Source organism: Falco biarmicus, chromosome Z (assembly GCF_023638135.1).
Source record: "Falco biarmicus isolate bFalBia1 chromosome Z, bFalBia1.pri, whole genome shotgun sequence".
NCBI classification, from domain to species: domain Eukaryota; kingdom Metazoa; phylum Chordata; class Aves; order Falconiformes; family Falconidae; genus Falco; species Falco biarmicus.
This window is the reverse complement of record NC_079311.1, coordinates 64,306,189-64,331,209: the sequence shown is the minus strand read 5'-3', so window position 1 is coordinate 64,331,209 and position 25,021 is coordinate 64,306,189. Positions and strand designations below refer to the sequence as shown.

Below are 25,021 nucleotides of genomic sequence, written 5' to 3'. Positions count from 1 at the left end.
ATATTTTTTTATTACTAGAGAACTACAGAGTGGGAATTATATTAATAAATGTATTAAAAGTGTAGCAGTTAGATGCATGAAATACATAAAAACATTACAAATGAAAGTAGTACTTACTTCATAAGTCATATATAAAGAAAGGGCTACCACACTAAAGTTATAAAACGCCATTATCTGCCTGAGTTCAAAAGGTTTTTTATTTTCCATGAGTTTGGGTCCCAAGGAAGTGACAAAATAAACATAGGTTCCAACGATAAAGGTTGTTGGAAAAGGTGAAGACATGAGTGGCCAGCCTTCCAGTCTTGGATCTAGAAGAGGGGAGGAGGAGAAAAAAAAAAAAAAAAAAAAAAAGAAATCAGATCTGTCCAGTATTTACTAAATCCTAAAATAGCTACAGAAAGGTACTTCATTCTGAACAGTTTAGGTTTTGCTATCACTGATCATGTTTCAGAGTCCATTCACCTCAAATCCACACTGACTAGACAACAAGATTTAGCACCTGTAGGTTTCAACACTTCTTTCTGCATCGATCCTTCACACGTAATGAGGAGACACAGAATCACGAGTGACAGTTTTCTGCCTAGAGGTCTCCTTCATGAGAAGTCTGCATTCTCACACGCATGGGGCTCAGAGGGCACCACGGGAAGGCATTGCACAAGCACATCGCTGAGGTTGCATTTCCATGTGAGTTTTCGTTCTTCTGGAGAAGCACGAACCTTATTTCAAAAGTTCAAGTCACAGACTGGGAGCAGCCCCACTGTTAAAGATCCTTGAGCTTTATAAGCAGTAGGACATTAGACATACTAAATACGGGGATTTTAAAGTCAGGAGACCTTCTGTCCCATCAGCTGGTATTTGTAGCTTAGTACGTGAGGCGTGTGTATATTCAGTCCGGACACATCACCACCTGACAAACACACACTTTCATATTACAAGCCTTCAAGTGGTCTAAGTGTTGCAAGTTCCCTCTCCAGTTATCCCATACAGAAGTATTGCAGAGAGTCCTGCTCCCTCTCCCTGCAGCTGACGCTGGCAGGCGCTCCCCTCGGAGCTTCACCATGATTCCACTGCAATCTTCTGTGGTTCATCACTGCCTCAGCTCACCAAAGACTTCGGCATTTCTCTGTACGCAGAACTGCTATGAACTTTGTGTATTTTTAATATATATATATTTTAATTTTTATGAACTAATCTTTGGAAGATTTGTTTCTGAATGACCCCAAACTTAACTATTGACTCAAACTGCTGCTTTCACCATTTGCTGCTGTATTTTGGGGGTGAAATTGAACGACTACAATTTGAAAAGTGTTTAATTCATGGCCAAATGTCTTAAGTCAGTGATTTTCAACCCATAGCACTCAAGCAATCTATCTCCCGTGAGACCCTCTGATGTTGTTTACAGCCACTGGAAGTTTTAAAACAGACTGAGGAGGAAAGCACATTGTAATGCTCACAGCCTGTGATGTGCCCAGTGCTGCTGCCTGCAGGCCAACAAGGACTGTGAACCGCAGCACTAGGCACCTGTGGGTGTTGCACTGCAAGGGAATCACCAGCTCTTCACAATTGCCGGCTTTTTCTGCATCCACCCCTTGCACTGGTACCACCAAAACTCTCCTGTCTGTCTTCCTAGCTTGATCCTGAGGAAAGCATGTCCTGCCACTAACAGTATGCTAAGACATGCCAAATGCAAGCACTGGTAGGTAGGAAAACGAGGAACTCAAATTCTGAAGTCATGGACACTGCATCAGAAATGCTTCATCACCCGGCTTCACCCAAATCCACTTCACCCCACAAGTCATACTGATAAAACTCCCTTCTCAATTGCATGCTTTTTGTTTTACATGGTTTTACAGAACAAGAGAAATGGTTCTCAGCTATACTGAAAAATATAAATTAGTCATTTTATTGATCAAACCTTAACTGCTTCTCAAGTTTTCCCCAGGAAACCCCAGGTAACCCAGCTTACCCCTTGGGTAACCCCAAGTTAACCCCCATCACTACATGCCTGCCACAGTAAGGAACACCCAGGGATGTCACTGACACAGATGGATCTTAACCCCAAATTTGAGATCTTCTTTGTCATTTTTTGTTAAAGCATGCAGAACTACAGAACAATATTAAAGCAAAGTGTGTTTAATATCCTCATACCAGCTGCCACAAGAGACTAATATTCCTTTTCAAAACAGAACTCTATCAGAGTACTCTAATTTCAAGATATTACAGTTTATCAGGGTTTTTACTTCTTTCACTTTGTAAAAGCAAAATACAGTAACACCATGCATCTAGCTCAGTTAACTGATAAAATACGGTTGTTTGGTAATGAAAAAGAGTTAAAGCAGGAAAAATGTAAGTTATATATTTAGGTAAGCCATGAACACTGACAGAAGAAACACTGTCTGCAATTTATTTAGGCTGAGGTTATACCCATAAACTAGTTGAGCTTTGCTTTTTTAAAATGCAGAAACTAGTCTGTTCTTTATAGTTAAAAATATCAATAAGTAACCTGACAAGCCTTAGGAACATTTATAGGAAGACAAAGCTACTTCTAAGTTGATAAGCAGTACACCTAGAATAACAACATATTGCTATTCAAAATTATCAAAAGTTAATAAGTTTTAGATTTAAATGACTCACCGGCATCTTTAATCCATTCATCATACAATAATACAGCCTTTGATGTCAGATTGGTAAAGGCCATTTTCACTTGATTAAGATTTTATGATGCTCCCTGCAGGAAAACAAGCCAAAACAGAAATAGAGATTTTTGTAATTAATAAAATAAAGGTCAGTAAAGTGTCTTGGAAAAGTTTTTCAGGAAATAGAATGGAAAAAACAGAGAGAGTGCTAACAGAGCATGACGTGAAACAGATCAGGGAGCATTAGCGGATGACATCGCACTATGTTTGGAGCTAATTTATAGCTGAGCTGTTATGCACAACAATATGATTTTGTAATCTCTACATACCAAGCAAGATGCTTCCATCCCATAAAGTGTTATCTCAAGAAACCATGCTGTGGTTAACTGTTACTGTCTTAAAGGAAAAATATAAATAAAGAGCAGCTGCTTAAATCTATTTTTATTACCATCTCTACTTGAAGTCCAGGTCACTGATACGTGCAAAAGTTCAGCTTTGCAACATCTACTATTGAAAATTTTAATTTTCTAACTAAGTATTTCTAAGGTAGGTGGAGAAGGAGGAAAGGTGCCAATATGTCTGCATATCCCTTTTAAATACCATAATTAGCTATGTTATAATTAGCATGCAAATCACTACTCTGATGAATCAACTGTTTCCACACCAGGATCATGAAGTGTCATAGCACCACTGACAATACCATTAACTCACAGCAATTATCCAGCACATCCAGTTTGCATGCAGCAACACCTACATATGTAAAACTTTTCAAAGTATGCTTATACAAATACTGATTTCTTGCTCCAAAATCAAGTACTCATCAGCCCCTCCCTTGTCTTATTCCCCCTAGAAAATACTTCTTAAAAATCCTAACACATTTGAAGGGCACCTCTCCTATTTCCACTCAGTGTCTCACTTTGTCATATGACTTCTCTCCATACCCCTGTGCAATCTTCACACCATATTCACCTTTGTTAGTTCAGGCTGCAGCACACCTTGAGAACCAGCTCCTTTCCCCTGGCTGCCCTTCTGCATCTCCTCCAGGCTAAGCTAGCTGCAGCTCTGGAGAGCCAGTTCTGCCATCATCATGGTAATCCATCTCTCTCCTCAGATCTCCCCACTATCATCTTCTCATTTGTCCTTACCTTAACACTCCTGAAAAGCAGTCTCATCCTTATCTCCACTTCTACAAGTAACTCCTGTTACTGAAATTACACAGAGAAGCCTGCCTTCATTAGAGTTCATGTGATCTACCTCTTCTCAATTCTAATTTTGCTACCCACTTGTTTTCCTGCTTGCACTTCCGTCCTGTGTCTGAACACCTGAAACCACCATCAGTCTTGTGTTCAGAAAATATTCCCTCTGCACTTTTCTTTAAAGATCACATTTTCCACAAAGAGCATCCAGTATCAGCATTTCCCAGCTCAATGTCACTGCCTTTTTGCTGACCATTCCCATATGCTCTATGTTTATATCACTGTTTGCTACAAAGCTTTATCTTTATAAAGGTGCTGGCAAAAATCAGAAGAAGCAGGAGACATCCTCTTCCTTTTCCAACGAAAACTTTGGGGGCCATCTTTTGGCATGAGAGAGAAGATATCATGGTTAGAGGCAAATTGCAAATATCCCTGCCATCTTGCTCCTTAAGCCAACCTATGAATGATATCCACAGGCTAGCCAAAACCTAAGTTAAACAAGTAACCTACTGTTTCAAAACATGCTCTCTAAAATCCAGAAAATTCTGTGGGGATGCTGGCTCAAACTGAATTGCCATTTATTATGGGCTTGAGGGTGTTGATTGACTTTTCCTCCCTCTTATGGTGCAAGCCTCTCACCCTGACACCTCTCACCCTCACAAATTGACAGCTCTTTACATTTATCCACTTGACTTGTAAAGCAAAATTAGCGTCAACAAGTCAGACAAATGTGCTGTCAGTGTTTAAACAGCAACTCTTATGCCTGCTAGGCATTGGGACCAAAAGCAAGCTTTTTATCTGGAACCAGACTATTTCTAACAGATGAGTTCTGCCCATAGTAGAAAGGCAGCAGATGAAAATAGCAGACCTCACGTTTCCCAGCCCCTGCTGTGCTGATGAGGAGGCATTTTTGTCCCACCTCTCCTGACCTCAGCACTTGCAGCTCTTCTCCCTTTAAAAGGTCTCACAAGAGCAAAACCAGCAGAGGCTCTTAGCCTTTGAGTTTTCTTTTCTGTTTATAACCAAGCAAGCAAGCAAGATACAAGTCCACAGCAGTTGCTAAACCTGTTCTAAACGTTTTTGCAGTTTAGTTACCATCCTTGAGAGAAGGATGTACCAGCCAGAGGGAAGCCACAGCCTCACCACACAGACATACTGACTGATCAATTACACTGAATCTGAAGGTAAGCAAAGAACAGTAAAACTACATATTTCAAGAGTAAGAGTAATGTCTGCAAGAAAAACAGTGCTGTTCAGAACTTTTCTACAGTTAAAAGGTTCCAAATCAACTTCCTTATATAACACTACTATGTGCTTTACAATTCTACTCAGTTTCTTAACTAGGTACTTAGTTTCCCTTTAAGTCCATTTCTATGAACCATTGTTTGCATTATTGTTAGGTTTTCAGGATTTTTTGCTTGCTAACTACCTACAAGTAGAGTTAATGGCAGCATGGAAGGTATTTTGTCTTATTCTGTTACTGTTAGTTCACACAAATTCATACATACTGGAAAATAAGTATGATCAAGGCTTCTTCTTTTTAAAATAGAAGACCAAAAATCCCCCAGGTACCCACAAACAAGATAAACAACTAGCTTGTGCTTCAGAAAAAAAACAAACCATTTTTGAAAGACTGCTTTTTTTAACAGTACAACTGTGTTGTTAAGAAGTAACCTGATAACATGTTGACCATAATACAACCTTTCATAATGTTTGGCAGTTTTTAAGTCTATAGGACTTGTCCTCTAAATGTCAGACTGGAAATATTTGGCCTGAAGGGACAGAGGCTTGGGGGCATAGAAGACCATTTGTTAAATACACAGCTTTAGTTCTTCATGCTGTAAACTCATCTGCACATTAAGCATTTGCATAGCCACAGTTCAGTCTGGAAAAAATACATTTAATCTACATACCTGCTAATGTAATACAGATTCAGCACATCTGAACTTTTATTCCCAATGTTCCACTTTCCACCTGTAACATTAAAATACAGCTAAAATACACTAACAATAGGGAATTTTCTTTTTAGAGCAGAGTGTCTAGATTGTAGTAAACTTGAAATTAGGAAAGTCACACTGGCAGATTAATTTTCAAAATTATGTTATTTTAAATGACATATTGGAAGCAATTTACATGAACGTGAAAAAATGCAGTCATATAAGTTCTGTCTGCCCAACTTGAAAAGTTCTAAAGAACATAGAAGCAGAACTCTCAAACCTACACGTCTGGAAAACAAGCACTGAAATCACCTCAAACACATATGCAAGGTACTCTGTTCTTAGAAAGAAATAAGAACTATTTTTTTTTCTTTTGTTTAAAGATGTCAATGGAAGTAAAATTGTGGACCTAGTTTCAAGCCAGCTGTACTAACATAACTTCTGAAGACATCTTTCAAGAAATGTGTCTTCACCATTATTAAAACAGGGGCTTTAAGTGAGGCAAAGGATGGAAAGGGCTATGTTAAAAGAGCAATGTCATTTGCTGGCCTCTGGTCCCCTGAAGCTCAGCTGAAAGAGCCCACTAACTGCCGCTGAGTTAAGGCATAACAGCTTGGCAGAACCCATTGGCTGGACCACTCATTACCTTTACTGGAGGAGCAAGGGTAGATGATATTTTTACACCAGCCAAAAATGCCACAAATACCACAGCAAACCATACAAGAATGCCTCACGATGACAAGTGGTAGGTAGCAAGTTGTTGGAAGTGCTCAAGTTCAGTTAGCACACAAAACTATTAGTGATTGTTGTAATAGGAATTGCTGGTATGCCTCAAACATTCCTTATTTTTAAATGAGAACAAGAAGTTTCTCACATTCCTTTGCTTACCCCACATGAAAGATATTTGCTATTCTTGATGGTCATTTATTCCCCAGACATTGTTTTTAAATATTAGAAGAGATATCAAGTTTTGCTCTTCTATAGTAATTTTGTAAGGATTTATGTTGAATGGCTACTGAACAAAAAGAAACAGAAGAACTTGACAGAAAACCAGGCAAAACGAAACAGTCTAATGTAAGCTCTGTCACTCCAGAAAATTCTAAAACTCAGTGAGAACTTAAAACACTTGAAATTAAGAACTTGCATTAGAGAGCAAAGTTAATTATTAGAAAGACAGATAAGCTACTTTTACAGTAACCCCTTAGGAAAAGACTGGAGAATATGACAACACAGTACAAACTGCAACGGGATAATTTCCACCCAAGGCAGATTCCAATAGCAAAGATTCTGGAGCATCACCCTCTGGCCTGGCAAGCAGGTAATGATGGGGGGTGGGCCTCCACCCCATGAGCTTGCTGGAAGATGGGAATTGCCTGCAGAAAGCATTGACACATGCAGGACTGATTTCAAAATGATAGCTAAAGAAATGACAGTAATATTGGCTTACATATTCAGGCACAATTATACTTTCATGTTTCAGAATCACTTGGTGTACTGTTGTTAATTCTGCTCTTGAAGTTCTGAAGGTAATTAAATCAAGACGTTTCGCAGATGGTATCTTAAGCTTTACCTGGGAAATACCAGCTCTGCCCTTCCTATTTCCCAAGGCTCTGTGCTTACATAATTGGTGTTACTTCAACTACATTACTCCCTTATGCCACATGGCAAACGCACACAAACTGCCTATTACATTAGATGGATTACTCACCTATATCCTGTAACAAAGTTTTGAACTTCAGCTGGGTATCACCTGTTACGGATTTCCCCAAAAGAAGTTTCCATCACCTTCCCTATCCTTTCTGCCTTCTCTCAACCACCTAAAACTCATTTTTGAAAGATTCATCTCACAGGGAAGTTGGCTACATCCTGCTTACCATTAGGTGGTCTCTTCTGGTATTATCACTTGTAAACACTGTTCCTGTTAGATGATGGCTCTGCCCGAGGGACAGAAGGCAGGCAAAGCAACTCTATGCAACAGAGGTACTTTAAGAAATATCCAAGTTTAATTAAAGAATAAGTTAATACATCTCTATAAAAATTTCAAACTTTGTCTTTGAAGCCAGTCCATTTAAAAATATGGACCCTAACTCCTTTGAGCACATCAACAATCTGCATGCACACTTTAAAGTAGATATTGGGGAGAGAATAGTAAATTTCAAAATAAATACAAATTCCTTTTTAAAGACTGGACATCTAAAAACAGATGAAAGAGGCTTAGAAACTATATTAGAACGTCTGCTGTAAAATTCCCCATTGGCAGTATTCAATAAGAGCTCTAAAACTTACCCTGCTTAGTCACCCTTACAGAATTAATTACACAGTACCTCTATTTAATGCTTTGGTTTTTTAACTAATATCAAATCTGTCATTCACCTACATCAATAAATTAGTCTGTTAGCAGAGAACTAGAGAAAACACATTTCATTGCAATCACACTTCAGACTGGTTTTCTGCCAGACTAATGGATTCTGATGCTGTGTAAATTAAATACCAGTTTGTATTTCCTTCCGCCTGCCTATAAATTGTTAAAAGAACTGACAATACAGACTTCACAGCAAGGCTGAACGCTGGCAACAGGCACAGAAAAGCTCCTTCCCATAGGAATCATATGGTAAAAAAAAAAAAATCATATGGGAAAATACCCAGTATCATATGGGTATTTTCTTGGTCCATATACACTGACTGAATCGCCAGCAACAGCTGAACGGAGAAGCCCCAGTGTGCAGTCCCATGGACCGCGGCTGGCAGGTCCAGTCCTCGGGCAGCTATGGGCTAAGTCACAGCAGCTCACTGACCTAACTGAAATCTTGGTATTTTTGAGAAAAAAGAAAAAAATATTTTTCAGTCAACTCAGACCTGTAAAGCTGAACAGGCTCATACAAAGGAAACGCTGAGATGCACGAACTGGGATGCCACAGGCAGGGAGAAAGATGGACTAACGGCCCTGTCATAGATCCCCTTAAGCTGGTAGTGAAATCATGTAGGGACACAGGATCATCATGTCCAGTCCTTCACACTAATAGACAAGCATGTACTAGATTTGTAGTCAAAAAGTTCACATGCTTCACCTCAGCGAGTCATCACTGTCCACCACAAGCCACAAGGGACATGCTACAACACGAGAGCCAAAACCACAAAATGTACATTGTACTACAGTAAGACAGGAAAAGATCTGGCATCAACAATATATTAATATCTTAAATGCATCACCTGGGGTTGCAGTGATGCCTGTGAAAGCAATCCTAGGGACTAGTGTCCCACATCACATAGAAAGACACATTAAGTCCAAACAGTCCCTGCAGTCATGGCCTGGAAGGAATTCTACAAGTCTGAACCCAGTTATCAGTTCAATGCAAGTATGAGAAAGACACTGGGCAAAGTGTCTGAAAAGACTCCCAGTTTCACCTGAGAAATGAACACCATGGACATCAGTCTATCTTCCCCAGTTTTATCTCCCCATACTCCCAACGTTTCAGAGAAAGGCAAAAACGTAAGGAGGGGAAAAGCTCCTAGAACATTAACTTCTTGTCAGTGCTTCCCTACCTTTACCAAAAACCCTTTACTTGAACATTTGCATGTCAGCCATCCCAGAGTCAACTGGTCTGACCTGGCTACTCCTCTGCCACGGTAGGTAGCTCCTGCACCCAGCTTCGGACAGAAGCTCTTCTTTTTGGTCCCTCAGTGCATGACTTGTACATGGCTCCTTTAAGTTTGATCCCAGCTCAGTGATGCCAGCTCAGAAAGTCACCTAGCCCTGCCTACATGGCACATATCACATGACAACTTTCACCTAGAAGCTAAAATAAGGTTCACCTACGATATAATTATTTTTATTAATGCAACCTCACTTCCATTAGACAATGACACATCATTACCCTTATCAAAGAGCTTTGACAAAGTATCGATTTAGTAATTGGGCCATATCCAACTCGGACTAATCTCCTTACTCAAAGGACTTAACAGATTCTCTTTTTCTCTCCTTGCTTATTATGTAACTAGAAAACTTTCTGCAGCATTTCAATTTTTCATTCAAGACCACATCAGCTAAGCTTTGGGTCACTTTAAACAGGCTTTCACAAAACGAGAACCAGGGGCTAGATAGCAGTAACACAATCTGGTACTTTCAGATGTGCTACACAATCATGCCACTCATACACACAGTGCTAGTGATCCCTACTCATTCCTCCACAAGCTAACATCTTCATAATATACTGAGCTTTTACCCATTCTGGTTTTTTTTTTCCTCTACAGCAAGGACAGTTCTGATAAATATATGTAAGAATTATTTACGGCTGTGGTGTTTCTAAAGTACATACACATCATTAGTTACCAAGCAAACCAGAATATAAAACTTTGCTGATCTAGAGGGGTAATGAGTGGCATTTACCTGCACTGAAAAGATAGCGCAGTCTGGGGTTTTAACCTACATAGGAAGTATATTATTTTTAAGACAATTTATAGGTAAAGTCTAAAAAGGTAGAGGGAATGCAAGTGCTAACTAAATACTCTGAAGGAAAAGAATTAAAGATGTCTGATGATATCTAAAGTTTGCATTTTATAAGACTAAAAATTAAGGGGCTTTGTGGATGCATCCACAAAATAGGACCAACGATATTTAATTTTCTCGTTGTGATGAAGACTGCTTGTTCTGAGTACACACTGTAGTTATTTGTGCTTTGGTAAGACTAAAACTTTCTATGGACACCTCTTAAGGTGAAGCACATGGAATGCTGACAAGAGCATCCTCATGTCAGTTATCAAAACCTTCCCAATATAACTGACAAAGGGCAGGCCACAAGCGAAACAGACCTGGCTAACATTGATGAGATTTGTGATCAGTCTAATAATCTTCCTTCTTTCTCCTCTGTGATAACTGAATTCTGTGTCATTCTTGAACCTCCACATAGGACAGCTTAGAATTGACTTTGGTTATGAGTACTATTGCTTGTATCTACTTACTTGATTAAAGTTATTCATATCAAAATATGAGAAGGGACACGAGTGAGACCATCCCCTTCCTTCAATGGCAAGCTGAGTCACTGAGTTGGCTCCATCGTATCTTCTGTCCTCATTAACAGTTAATAGTTAATGCATGTGAGTTCTTAACTGCATATGAGAATCTCATACATCCAAATAATCATGAAAAAAGCAATTTGCTACCAAGGACTGACAAAGAACTTAGTTTGTGTTTACCTACCACTTAATGGAACAATGACAAATTATTATTAATCACCATGAGGGGCACTCCATGGAAGCTAAACAAAAAGAGAAATGCAGAGCTAAACTTCAGCTTGCAGAGCAGACTCCTTACAACAAACGGGAACAAGACTTGTTACACAGGTAACGTCTTGCTAATCTAGCCAATAACAATCGGGAAAAAAAGCAGATAAGCCTTCCTATTTCCAAAGACGTCTTGTAACCAAGTAATCAATGGCAATATACCTGTAGCTATTCACCACTAGAGAACAATAAATACAGAGAACTGGACCACAAATTTCCACCTGCAGGAGACAAAGACAGGGAGACAGTGCTGTCTTTTGTAACATGAAAATACAGCAGAAAGGAGTTTTGTAGGAAAGGGAGATAAGATATATAATTACCTTAAGAACACAATATTCACCTTAATATGTGAATAAAATGAAAAATATTCATCATTATGAAAGGAAGACATTTTTCTACAGTTATATCTTGCCTACAGTGTACGCTCAACTCAGCTACCATCACTGTAGTTGCTGTGGCAAAACGACATTGCAAAGTCAATGTCATTTTATGGAACTTTTATTGTGCTAGCTGTAATCTTGCCAAGTTCAGAATATTAGTAAGTAGTAACACTGATAACACCGGTGTGGAGTTGCAACACATTCTTTTGTTCACTCCTTAATGCAGTAATTTACAAAAGCTGAACTGCTCCCACACCATTCACTCCTGCTGACATGGGCTAATTTCCTTTACCATTGTTTCCCACAGCCTTGCACTTGCTCAACCTACCCACCACCCCTCTGGGTCCTAGGCTGATACTCTAGGCAGCAAAATAATGCATTCCTTCTGCTCTGATTTTGCTTGTGTTGCATTAGGCAGGCATAAAATCTAAAGGCAGCTGACCTAGAACTGACACCCTTTTTTCCCTCCCCCATTTTTCTTTTTTTTTTTTTAAGCTACCATGCAGTATAGCAGGCATGCTGTTGAGCACTGTAAACATCAGGAACTGCAGTCTCCCTAGGAGGCTCTTCCAAAAGAAAGCTGGAACCAGCTGTGCCGGCACCTTCTGCAGCAACCCACACAGTGCAACTTGTGAGCTTTGGGAAGCGTGACACAGGCAGCGGCTGCACAGCAATGGCAGAGCTTTAGGGTGACGAGCCATTTTAAAGGAAATCTGCGCTAAGTGTTTTTAAACTCAAGTACCAGAATACTCCTCCCACCCAAGGAAGCATGCTGACAGTATAATAAAAAAGGCTGCTGCTCCCAGATTCAATCTTGGCACATCAACTGTTGTGGACGTGATTTTTGGAGTGGTCCAGGAAGCTGCTACACTGTAACATCCTAAATCTCTCCAGTCCAGAGCTGGTAATTTGTACAGCTGCAGCTGGAGGTTCCAAATCACTGAGGGACATGCAATGAGATATAAAGGCCTTAGGTTTGCGGGATGAGGGGGGGGGGGTTTGTTACTAAGTCAACATTCTTCAGCATGATGAAAGGTCTAGTCAACCACTACAAAACATACTCAGAGTCAGGCAACCCACAAAGGTACATTATACCCTTGTCTGGATCCTCAGGCCTCTCAGCCAGAACAATTCAACAGAGTAGTATGCACAGAAATAGACACCTAATTTCTCCTGACACTCCTGGTTTTTTCTCCTGCATCTCAAAGAAGATGTTCACTTAAAAAAAAGGGAAGTTATTAATCTACACTTGACCAGAGTTAGTACAGAAATGAAATACGATTTCAGAAATGGAGGTGAGTGAAAAAGCCAGATGTTTCCCAGTACTTCTTGTACTCTGCACTCAAGGGAGGAATCACAGAGGGATGGAGAACAGATGGCAAAGAGACATCTGAACGTTAGGGGCAGCTGGAGGAAATGACCCTGCAGACTCATCCTGTAATCAAAGGCACTTGTCAACATTGCATTGTGCTTATAGTTTGAGTTCAGGGATGAATGCATGGAAATGTGATTACATTTGATTCTGCTTGAAATTTGAGTAAGCTTCTCGGTAGCACTCAAGCCATCTTGGATGCTGTTTACACTACTTCTTGATCAGTAACTTTCCACAGCACCCTTCCCTTTTGAGGTGACTGCAACCCTTGGAGGGTGATCCAGTTTGACAGAGGTTGGGCACACAGTGTGAACACAAAAAATGGAAGCATCTTTGCTTTGACTCAGTACTAATGGCAGTTTCAGAAATGCTCTTTTCCACTTGCTGTGCAGTTACCCTTCTAAGACCTACAGAAGTGTTGCACTTCCAGAGCGTTCTGTGGAAGTCCTGTGGGTCAGAACTCAAAAGAAAGTATTTAAGAGGAACGTTCATAGCTGGCAACAAGCATAAGAGAAAGGAAACATCCAGTCAAGGTGAATCAGAGCAGTCAAAGATCTACGGAGACAAGAAAAATGTTTCTCCAAGAGCAAAGCAATGCTGCATGGGACAGTATTCAGATGACAACCTAGCCTCAAAAGCTTACATGAAAACAAAACTCTCCATCACCTAAGAACATTAACTGGCTTGATTAGCAAAAGCATCTTACAGTGTTTTTTAAACCAGATCTTGTTATAAAAATCCAGCCTTAAAAATCTCAGTTCTTTCTTCAATTTCCAAGCAATCAAGATGCAGGAGTTTGCCTAACACAAAATGCAAAGTAGAGGCTGATAGTATGAGCAAAATGTATTAATGACATTACACAGCTGTGAAAGTTTTCTTCTGCTCTACATTAGTTAGCTAGACCACGGTTCCTTTGATAAGAGAAACTTCTAAAGTCTTCATTATTTTGCATTTTCAGGAAGCTCAAGAACAGTGTATAAAGCAGAATTACGCAGGCTCTGAGTTTGTAATGGTAGAACTTTTTGAAGGCAGCTTAAAACGTTGAAAGGTAACTTCAGAGAAGAACAGAATGAAACACCACATTAATGCACAGGTTTAGTCACAGGTATGTTCTAAGAATTTTCCTTCTTCTGTCAGTACTTTCCACCACAGTAGGAAGTAGTTTTTACCATCTTCCCAAGCATTCAGAGACCACCTAGGATCACAAGACATCTCTACAGTTTAAAATAGATCAGCTCAGCCAAACAGCACATCAGGGATGAACCAGTTACATCTGGCCAAGTCTGCTGCACTTATTTTTTCCCCTCTTTCCAATCCTGAAAGACTGCCAAATACAAATAGCTCAAAAAAAAAAAAAAATCCCATCAGCAAAGTGCATTAGGCAATGGATGTGCCACATCTGAATAAGCCAGGAGACAATAATACTTCCAGTGCCGAAGCTTGGCAAGCAGCAGAGTACTCAGCCTAATACTAATGTTCCTGTAAAACACCAGTATACAAGAAACAGACACGTGTCTAATAGTCTACTCAGCATGCAACAGCAGCAAAAGAAAAGAAAACTGGACTATCTCCAGTGCAAAGAAAGATTTAAGCTTATATTTAACTACACATTTAAATTATCAGGAAAAAAAAAAAAAGTCTTACACAGCATTCTCACGTACAGGTTTCAGTGCTTTGCAGAAGAGGTCAGTATGTCTGGTTCACTCTTTGTTACGGAGCACTCCGTCACCAGAGAGAGAGGTGCACTTTTTCCATCAGTTAGCACAGCAAAGTTGTGAACAAGACTAAAGTGTTGTGTGCCAGTTCAACATTCCAGTTACTATGCCAAATTACCAGGACACATACCACCTTCTAAACCTAAAGCAACACCATAGCTCTCATCCCTCAAATAGGTTTCTAAACACAGTGGTTTGTCTCCACTTTTTCTCTTCTACCTTGCTTCAGGATGATTTCATTGCTCGTGCTCAAACCAAGGAATCTGCTCTCACCAACACTGTCTTCCATATACATTACATAGCTGCAGGTTCATCCAGCTGACTACACCCAAAAAGTGTGATGCTTTTCCACAGACTGGAATGGAGGACTGGACTTCTTCCCACTGCTGTTATCTCAACAAGTGAACCAAGGTCATATAATTTCACCATATGTAAAAGTAGCTCCGTTGCTTATCACAGAAGTCTGTTTAGATTCAATGAAGTTTTGTCAGATGCTCCGGCACCTTGGATGAAAGCAATTGATGGCATGCAACCACGCTGCACAAGTACACATGTAAAGACTCTAAAGGATAAAAGCAAGAACACCAAATTGCGCAATTTCCACAGCTCCAGAGGCAATTTCCCATCCCATACTTTTGAACATAGTTTAAATGGCGTATCTAAGCTGTTCAGTTTTGAAATACAGCAGCAGACTCATTTCAACAGACTGGGAAAAATTCCAGATTGAACCAGAACTCAGCATGGTCCAGCCCATAATCAGGAACACTTTTTCTGCAACTTTCAGATAAGCTTCCCTAACTGATCAAGCGGACCACATCAGTTCATGAGAAGCAGTTTCAGGATAATTTGAAATTCAGCTGGGGGATTTTTTCACCCCATAAGATTTCAAACACTCATTAAAGGGCTTGCTGGAGGGAGGCACAGAGTGCCCCGACAGCTCCTGTTTTGCACTCCTGCCTCCCAACCTTCTTCCTTCTTTAAAACGTAAGAGTTGTGTTCACGGTCAGAAGTTAAAATGAGTGAAATTCCCCAACACCGCAGCTATGAATAAAGTCATTTACAGGCAGGCATTAGAGTTTTATCACTCCTTCGTGTAACAACAAATGGAAGCGGACTCCTCTACCACCAACCTAGCTTGGTACAGAACATGCTACAGAAACACTGTTGTCTGCACAGCAGTAACACTGCAAGGGACAAAGGGAATTGACATCTGTAACAAAGTTTCTGAGGAATACAGAATACTCACAAGTACTTTTGTGGAAGGTTTAATTTCAAAGTTGACAGTGAACACTGAGCTTACTCCATTAGCCTCTCAGCTTGCGTACACAGTGTCTTCTACTCGCCTCAGTCACAGGAAACAAGGGTGGACAGGGCACTTCCAAAGGGCATTACAATAATTTCATTAAGCTTGTCAGACCCATTCTGTACAGTTAAAGTTTCAAAAGTCAATCTTTTATTTCAGTACTGAAAAGACAAGCCACAGAGCTCCAACTAAAAAAAGTGATTGAAGAACATATGTAATCCAGGTATTTCCAACTGTACATCTAAACCAATAAAAAAGGGATTGTAGTGAATGTTATAAATGGAAATATATGTATATATATATATACAAATATAAATTCAAATACTGCAAAATACACTAAGGTATTCACTTGCAATATACCTACGTAAGTAAATTTCACCTGCACAGGAGACAACATTACCAGTTACTACTTCTCTAAACAGATTATAGACATTTTCATGCTGCCGATCCCCATCTATTTGTAATGCCACATGGTAAACAAATATTGCAATATTTACTTAAGAAAATAAATGAGCACATCTGACCAATAATTTTGGTACTCTTGATGCTTTAGCGAATACTTTTTCATTAAAAACAATGCAAAAAACATTTTACCAAAAGAAAACAATTGAAAATACTAGCTGGAAAGTCTTTAAAGAAAGAACAAAAAAACCCAAACACACAACCAAAACATCCACCAAAAAAAGCCCCCAAATCCCAAACAGATACATTTGAGAAATACTGTATTTCAAAACTTAACTATACAGAAATCCTTTCTTGTCCTTCTTCAAAAAGATCTTTTCCACCAGCAACAATATTTTAAAGCAGGAAGTTTCTCCTTCCCAGTTGCCTTGCACTTTGCTCAGGTACATATCAAAAAACACCACCTTCAACTACTGGTAACAGTTTCCAGCCACTTTTTATTTTTTTCTATTGAGTTTTGCCTGATCTAATATCTACTTGCTACCTCAAATAACTTTCCTGAAAGAAAGGGCACGATACCAACATGAACCATACCCATACTCTTAAAGCGTACAGAGAAGCATTGAATCAGGTTTTTGTGATGTTGTTTTAAGCCATTTCAGGACTGATGATACAATGCAAATTATTTCCAAGTCAACAAACTGATCTTTGTGTTTCAGACTCCAACAAGAGTTGTCCCTTCCTTTTGTTAGAAAACAAAGAATAAAAGGAGTAGAGTTATTCTTAGTAAGCTGTATTTTGATCTCAGACATACCCCCTAAACCCAGAATGCCATCACTGGGACAGGAGCATTCTCCTAAATTCCAGTCCAGGACATGCCTCTAGAAACTTAACAACAACAATAGTACATACTATTCTTTTGTACAGGTTTTTGCAGTGCACCAAAGTTATGGTCATATTCATATGCATTTGGTGAGGTACTGCTTTAAATAAAAAAGGGTAAAAGAAAAAAAAAAAAAGACTTTGAATAGAGGCTCCAGGCACGAGGCCCAATGTGCAAGGCACCATATCAATATCAAAGATAATCCAAACTACAAAGAATTCACAATACAATTAAATGCACGCAAGCAGCATGTCAGAATTCATAAAGCTGCTACAAGCAGCTTCTCTTAAGCATAGCCTGCTCAAGCAGAGCAAGTCTGTTTACAGGGTAGGTTTGCAACGATAAAAGCACCCTTAATGGTAGCAATGCCGTTTTAATCAACCTTCCCCACCCCCACCCCCCGCCATTACTCATACATGCTCCTATGTCACCCTTGACTTGTGCTGGAAAAAACATTTTTCTGGCTGCATAATAAGTTTGGAAAACAGCTCCATGGCAGGGGAGACAAGTCTCACAGAAAAGGAAAGGGTTTTTTTAACTCAGACCATTTCCTCAGTGCTTTTCAGCACCAGCCTTCACCAAGAGTTATACCACCACAACAGAAAGGTGACACAATGGCAAAAGCACTCAGGACAAAAGAAATGCTGGTGAAACTACAACATCAGCCTGAGCTGGTATGTGAGCAGAGTGGAGATAAGAGTGGGCACTCACTGCTTTCAGCACAAGGAGTAATACAGCCCTGACACAGTTCAGAGGGGCAATCTGAATACCATTGCTCCTAGCAAACAAGATGATTCATAGAGTTTACTGACACTTATATTTGTCATCCTTGCGACAACTGTGCCACTCTGCAGGTGGGACCCAGAGCTTGCTTTGGGCTGCATAGGCTTTACAAGCAGTTTTTAAGAGTTTAGTTTTTTGTACTAGCTCACAATCTCAAAATTAAAAATGTTACTGAAATTCAGTTCCCTATTCTCATACAGAACCAAGATAACAACCAAGACACTTTTAAAGCTGTGATGCTCTGAACTGTGTATTCTTCTCACATTACTCAATTTATGAACTACTTATAGGTCTTTTCTAGTCAGTATCTTCAGTGATAAAATGCTTGTCTAACCATCATAAGCAGACATAACATATGCAGCAAAAAACATGCAGAAAAAACATAAAAATCAAGACCACATCAACCGATACATCAAAAGCATTTTACTGCATGAATTTAGTAAAAACAGACAAAAAAATAAAAAACCTAGTCAACATTTCCAGTTCAATGGTCACACTAAGACCAAAGACAGTAAGAAAAAGGACACCTGAATTTCTCTGGTGCCTCCCATCAGCGTAAACTTATATTTCTAATTTCAGCTGAAATACTTCTTTACTTTTTGGATTTCAACTATGTATTGGGACAGCAAAAAATCTTAACCGCTACATTACTTGCAACTTCGCAAAACTTCTTGTAAATTGAACATGTGACAACAGACTACAGAAAATAAAACCACTGCATGACCCTCTAGCTTTCATTTTCTTGTTTTTTAAAGGAACTAAAATTTTAAAAAGTACTATCAGACTTACAAAATGAATTATTTATGTTTTTGTTCTAATAATCTGATGTTTTCAAGAAGTGAAAGGTTTACTTATCACCATTTAGGCTGCATTTGCCCTCTACAGCATGGAGCCCAGGTATTGGAGGGAGGTTCCTCCAGTGTCCCAGGCACATGGAACCTGCTCTCTAGCACAGTCCAACAATGCAGAGTAACTACTCAACTTTTAAATTGCATGTAAAGTAACTTTAAGTGAACAGAAAGATCCTAAAGCTAAACCTAGAACAATAGTGAAGTTTTTGTGACATGCTTTAAATCTATGTTATGGCAATAATTTGTCTTAATGTTGGAATAGCCTCTGTTGGAGCCTCTCAGTGCTTAGCTCCCATTCCTTTCCACCTCAGGACAGCTTCCAAGCATAGACCAGCTTCCTCCTAAATACTCAGGTAAGGCCTACCAGAAGAGCTGTTTGAAACATCCATAAATTACCATAGAGAAAAACAACGAAATTTGTCAGTTCTCAAACTTAATATGTACTTGGGCAATGTGGAAACTGATAAAAGCACTGTACTTGTGTCATCTTCTGTGACTTCAGGAATGAAAACCAGAACAGTGAAAAGCTATGGCGAGGGACAGAGGAATAGTGAGAGGAACTTTTCAGCTACCCAGGCTTTTGGAAGTAGCCTCAAGATTCAGATGTCCACTAGCCTGAAGTTAATGAGTATTCTGCTATAAAATTATTTTTATGAAGCCACATTCTGCCACTGAAGATGACACCACCACATCTAGTCATCCTTACGTATGCGCCATAGGTCCACTACCCATATTTTACAAATAGCCCTTAATCCACTTCAGACAAAGCGAGTCAGATTAGTTTAACCCACAAATGGGAGCTAAACTATCTCGTTTGGGCTGGGGCAGACCAGGGAGCTCACACCAGACTTCACCAGGAGAATTACAGGGCGGCGGCCCCTGACAGCCGTGCGGAGGCAGAGAGGCATCAGGGAGGGAGAGATGCCAGATGAAGTCTGCCAAGTGAGATGCAGAATACTACAAACATGATTTCACAATCAGCTAACAAGGATCCAGGAAGGGATCATGGCTCCCTTCCACCTCCTGCACCTGAACATAACACAAAGGTGACATGCCCCCACTTCCACCACCACGCACACACCTCCCGCGCCCATCCCACGCACTGCTCTCCCTGCATCTGCTTGTGCCTCCAGAAGCCTATGTGGTAAGCAACCAGGCAGGGACAAGCCAGAGGAAGAGGTGAAAGAAGCATTAAAGGAGAAGTACCGGGCAGAAGCAGATTCAAGAGGAAAAGCAGGAGTCCAAGGTAGGGGGAAAAAAACCAGTGTTTCCTGGTTTTTTGCAGCAGAGTGAAACAAAGCCAGGAAGGGCATGGCACAGTAAGGGGAGCACACTCAGCAAAGGCCATTAAGTCATGTCAGGATATAAAAACATACTGATTAGTTCTTTTACTGGTATGTAATTAGTTGATAGGTATTTCATGGTATTCTGTGAGCTTCGTAACTAGTTAAATCCTATTTGGCATGTATTACTTAACTAATGTGGTGGCATCTTTCCCAGCACATTCCATGAATATTGCTTCCTGTACCATAACCTGCCTCTCTACCAGTAAATAAATACTGTTTAATAGAAAGTTGATTGACACATTATAATGAAATACCATAAAGCTGCGCTATTCAGCTTTATATATAACAGAGGTGCTGCCTAGGAAGACCTTATAAGCCTATGCCTGGCTAGGTTTTCATATCCTAGGTCTTTCTGCTTTTTCTTCAAGCAAATGTTTAAGTACAAGCGCTCCCACTCCACAGTGAAACATTTTCAGGGTACATCCACGCTGCCTAACGCTGTGCCAGTAAACAGCGACGCTACCATTACCCGAGGCAGCTCCAAGCCCCGAATGCTTCCTGGGCAGCACCCCAGATGCTGGGCAGCAGAGTAAGTCAGGCAGCACGCTGTTCCCAGGCTGCTCCCAACAACCAGAAAAACTTGTTCAAATTTCTCCCACAAGGCAATGTTCAGTACAGACCTACACACGGTCTGGGAAGGACTCAGTTACAATGGAGTATGGAAGAGGGTATCCATACACAGCTGTAAGGTTTCTAGTTTTGTCCAAACAGCTTTAGTTAGCTTACTTTGATTTCCTACAAAAGCAAGCAAAGAAATCACTAAGAGTTGGTTGGCCTTTTCAAGCATCACACCATTCTATCTTGGTGGCAGCGATGTCCAAAACCCAACCAAAGTATCAGCACACTTAAAACATACTTACAAACCAAGTATCGAAGTACTTCCAACGCTCAAAGAACACACGCCACATCCACCATTGCAAAGGGCAGGTCAGAGAGGCTGGCCCAACACAGCCTCGTCAGCCACATGAGCCGGCACCCATCACCTTCCTCAGCTCACGGCCACGCTGCTGCTGCCGGTCCTTAAGGATGGGCCTGCCATGCACAGCAGCAGAGGAGAACCATCCCCAAGGAGGAGGAAGGCAGCAAGCCAGACCCCCACCCTTCCAACTTGCCAGACAACCCCTGCCTAGACATCATCCCTCCAGCCCTACATTTTAATATCATCATCTCAAGCGCACGGGCCACACCTCTCCCCTGGCTGCCTCCAACCTTTGCCCCTGCAGAGAAAGAAGCCTCCACTTCTTGACTGCTGGGTCTGCCCCTCTTTCCGGGGGGTGTTGGGGGTGGGAGGGCATTTTTCAAGAATAACACCCCTGATGCAGCCCTCTGTGCAAGGTGAAGGCCATTTTCACGCTGCACCCTTGGTGCGGCTTCTTCTTCAAGGTGGGAAGACAAGCTCAGCGCATGCGAGGTGTAGCCACGGGGCTTGGGGGGACAGGCACCATGGGGCGCAGCCTGGCGGGGTGCGGGGCGCAGCCGGGGGGGCTGGGGGAAAGGCACAGCAGGGTGCAGAGGGGGACAGGGACGGGGATGCGGGTGCAGCCAGAAGACGGAGGTGGGGAGGGAGGAGGCACAGCGGGGCGCGGCGGGGGTTGCGGCGCAGCACGGGGAGCGCGGGGCGCACTCAGGGAGCTCGGAGGGGAGGGGGGCGGGAAGAGCCCCAGAGCCCGTGGCCACCCCGCCCGGCCCAGTGCGGGAGAGACCCCGCGGAAGGGCGCCGGGGGCTCCCCCTCCCAGCGCGCTCCGCCATCCCGCTCCCGACGGGACCCCTCGCGCAGCAGCAACACGGACCCACCTGTCCCCGCAGCCACCAAACAGCGACTGCCGCGGGGCGGCGCGGCCGGCGGGAAAGCACGCGGGAGGGGCGGGGCGGGGCGGGGCGGGGCGGGGCCGCGGGGGGGGCGGGGAGGGGAGGGGGGCGTCCCGTCCCGTCCCGTCCCGTCCCGTCCCGTCCCGTCCCGCCCCCGCAGCGCTCACACCCGCGCCGGGCCGGGCCGGGGCCTGAGCCGGTACCGCCGCTGAGCCAGGGCCCCCGGTGCGGCCCCCCCGGCGGTGCGGTGCGGCTGGGATCGGGCCTCCCCCGGCAGCGGCGGCCCGCGGGGGGGACGCAGCCCGTTGCCCACCTGCGGCGCTCCCTGCTGCTGCGGTGCGCAGGGGCTTCCCCGCACGGCCCTGGGTCTCCCGGCTGCGGGCGGCGCGGCGGGGTGTGGGCTGCGGCTGCGGGGCCGGCGGCTGCCGGGGGCCACTGGAGCGGCAAGCCCGGCGAGACGTTGTAATTCCGTCCTAGAAAGCAAAGCACGATGGTCGGCGGGAGCGCCGTGCTGCGGGGCACGCTCCGCCCCGAACGGGCTGCGGGACCCGCTCTCGGAAGCTGTTCAGGATGAGGATCATGCTCCCGGTGACTCCCGACTGGAGAAGTATGGGGCATAGCGAAAGGTAATGGAGAACCCCTAGCGTCTAAGCAGGTGCTCTGGTTTAGTTTGCCACTTCAGTCCACAGGAACCTGGAAATTCCATCTCTTTGGAGATGGTTAGCACGGAGATGACAGCCTGAGTCAAAACAAGAGGCAAAACCAATGAGCAGGGAGAGGGTATGAAGACAAACTGAAGGAAAGAGGCAAACTCATTTTACAACGTGCCAAAAAAGCACAAGAGGAAGGGACTGAGCTGTCGCTGTGAAATGAGTACATAGTCAACGTGTAAGTGCAGAAGGGGCCTCTGAGCTGGGGCACAGTGAGAAGCTCAAACCTGAAGTTTTGAGTCCACAAGAGGCAGAACAAGCACAGAAACCTTGTTATGAGTGTGGAAATACCGCAACAGGCTGAAAACCTGGTGGTGGGATGGGGATGGAGAAACACAGCTGGTAACAGAGATCCTGCAGAAACTCCACATCACTGAGCAATTGACTAGGCTGGAGATTAGGAGGATGACCTTGACCTGAAGGGCCAAGAGGTCCAGAAAGGCTGGACATTCTTCAAGAAGGAAGTCTTAACAGTGCAGGAGCAGGCTCCCCATGTGCTGAAAGCCAAGCTGGGTGGGGGAGAAGACCAGCCTGGCTGAACAGAGAGCTTTGGCTGGAAATTGTGAAAAAAGGAGAGTTTAGCACCTTTGGAAAAAGGGGCAGGCAACTCTGGAGGACTATAGGGATGTTGTAAGGTTATGCAGGGCGAAGATTAGAGAGGCACTAGCCCCAGTAGAATGCAAGCTGGCCACTGCCCTAAAAGATAACACAAAATGTTTTTACAATTACATTAGAAACAGAACAAGGGCCAAGGATAATTTCCATCCTTTATTGGATGCAGGGGGGAGCATTGCCACAGAGGATGAGAAAAAGCGTGAGGTACTTAATGCTTTAATTGCCTCATTTTTTAATAGTCAGACCAGCATCCCTCAGGGTACTCAGCCCCCTGAGCTGGGAGACAGGGATGAGCAGCAGAATGAAGTCTCCCACAGCCCAGGAGGAAACAGTGACCTGCTGCTCCACATGGACACGCACAAGGACAGATGGGATCCACCTGAGTGAGGGTAGTGAGGGAGTTGGCAGAGGAGCTCACCAGGTCACATCATTTACCAACAGTCCTGGCTATCTGGAGAGGTCCCAGTGGACTGGAGGTCAGCCAGTGAGATGCCCACCTACAAGAAGGGCAGGAAGGAGGATCTGGGGAACTACAGGCCTGTCAGCCTGACCTCGGTGCTGGGAAAGGTCATGGAGCAGAACATCCTAAGCTCCATCAAACAGCACATGCAGGACAGCCAGGGGATCATGCCCAGCCAGCAGGCGTTTATGAAAGGCAAGTCCTGCTTGAGCAACCTGATGTCCTTCTACAGCAAGATGACCCACCTCATGGATAAGGGAAAAGCTGTGGATGTTGTTTGTCTACCTGGGGCTTAGAAGAGCCTCTGACACCATCTACCACAGCATTCTCTTGGAGAAACAGGCTGCTCATGGCTTGGACAGGTGTGTGGTCTACACCAGGTTAAGAGCTGGCTGGATGAGGCCAGCACTGGTGAGACTGCACTTCAAATACTGGGTTCAGGTTCAGGTCCCTCACTTCAGGAGAGACGTAGTGGGGGCTGCAGTTTGTCCAGAGAAGGGCAATGAAGCTGATAAAGGGTTTGGAGCAGATATTATGAGGGGCAGCTGAGGGAACTGGGGGTGTTTAGCCTGGAAAAGAGGCTCAAGGGAGGCCTCACTGCTCTCCACAGCTACCTGAAAGGAGGCTGTAGGCAGGTGGGGGTCAGTCTCTTCTCCCAGGTAACAGGTGACAGGACAAGAGGAAACAGCCTCAAGTTATGCCAGGAGAGGCTTAGATTAGATAATAGGAAAAACTTTTTCACTGAAAGGGTACTGAAGCACTGGAACAGGCTGCCCAGGGAAGTGATGGAATCACCACCCCAGAGGTGTTTAAAAAATTCAAAGATGTGGTGCAAAGCAATATGGTTTAGTGATGGACTTGGCAGTCCAGGATGAAGGGTTGGACTTGATGATCTCTAAGGCCTTTTCCAACCTAAATGATTTATAATTCTGTGATTCTATGACCTTTTGGATTTGCTTCATGCAAATTGCTAGGAATTGTTAGGATTGTGACAGGTGAAGAAATCCTGGGGCTTTTGATCTTTAATAAGATCACAGGGTTTGGCCAAAAGGGGTATGTAGAAATATGATAATCCATTGAGCAATACTGCATGTGTCACCTAGGAGGGAAAAAACCCACAAAACAAAATCAAAGCACCCCATTTCCCACCCCCTTAACTTGCAGAATTTGGAACATTTTCTTTGATTTCTTGGTTCAAAACCATTTTTACTAAGACATCAGCCAAGAACTACAAACAGACCTTGGGAACCAGCACATCCCTGCTCAGACAGACCCCTTGGGGAGCCTTAAGACTTGTCCAGAGGGATATGGCTATATGGCTCAGCAAGCAACTAGTACCCCT

The 25,021-nt window shown here is 42.8% G+C and overlaps 1 protein-coding gene across 2 annotated transcripts in view; it reads right to left on the bottom strand.

The window, feature by feature from the left end:
* The window catches only part of ELOVL7 (ELOVL fatty acid elongase 7), a 32,690-nt gene extending 10,750 nt beyond the window's left edge, over positions 1-21,940 (bottom strand). Inside the window, exons 1-3 of one of the 2 annotated variants that reach the window (XM_056325363.1) lie at positions 21,880-21,940; positions 2,635-2,728; positions 118-308 (exon numbers count right to left, since the gene is read on the bottom strand). In XM_056325363.1, coding sequence (XP_056181338.1) covers positions 118-308; positions 2,635-2,698 — 255 coding nt within the window. In that variant the 5' untranslated portion in view covers positions 2,699-2,728; positions 21,880-21,940. Of the gene's footprint in view, positions 1-117; positions 309-2,634; positions 2,729-5,745; positions 6,480-21,879 lie in introns of those variants that run through there. The other variant, XM_056325361.1, reaches the window with a different exon arrangement.
* Between the last annotated feature and the right edge of the window lie 3,081 nt (positions 21,941-25,021).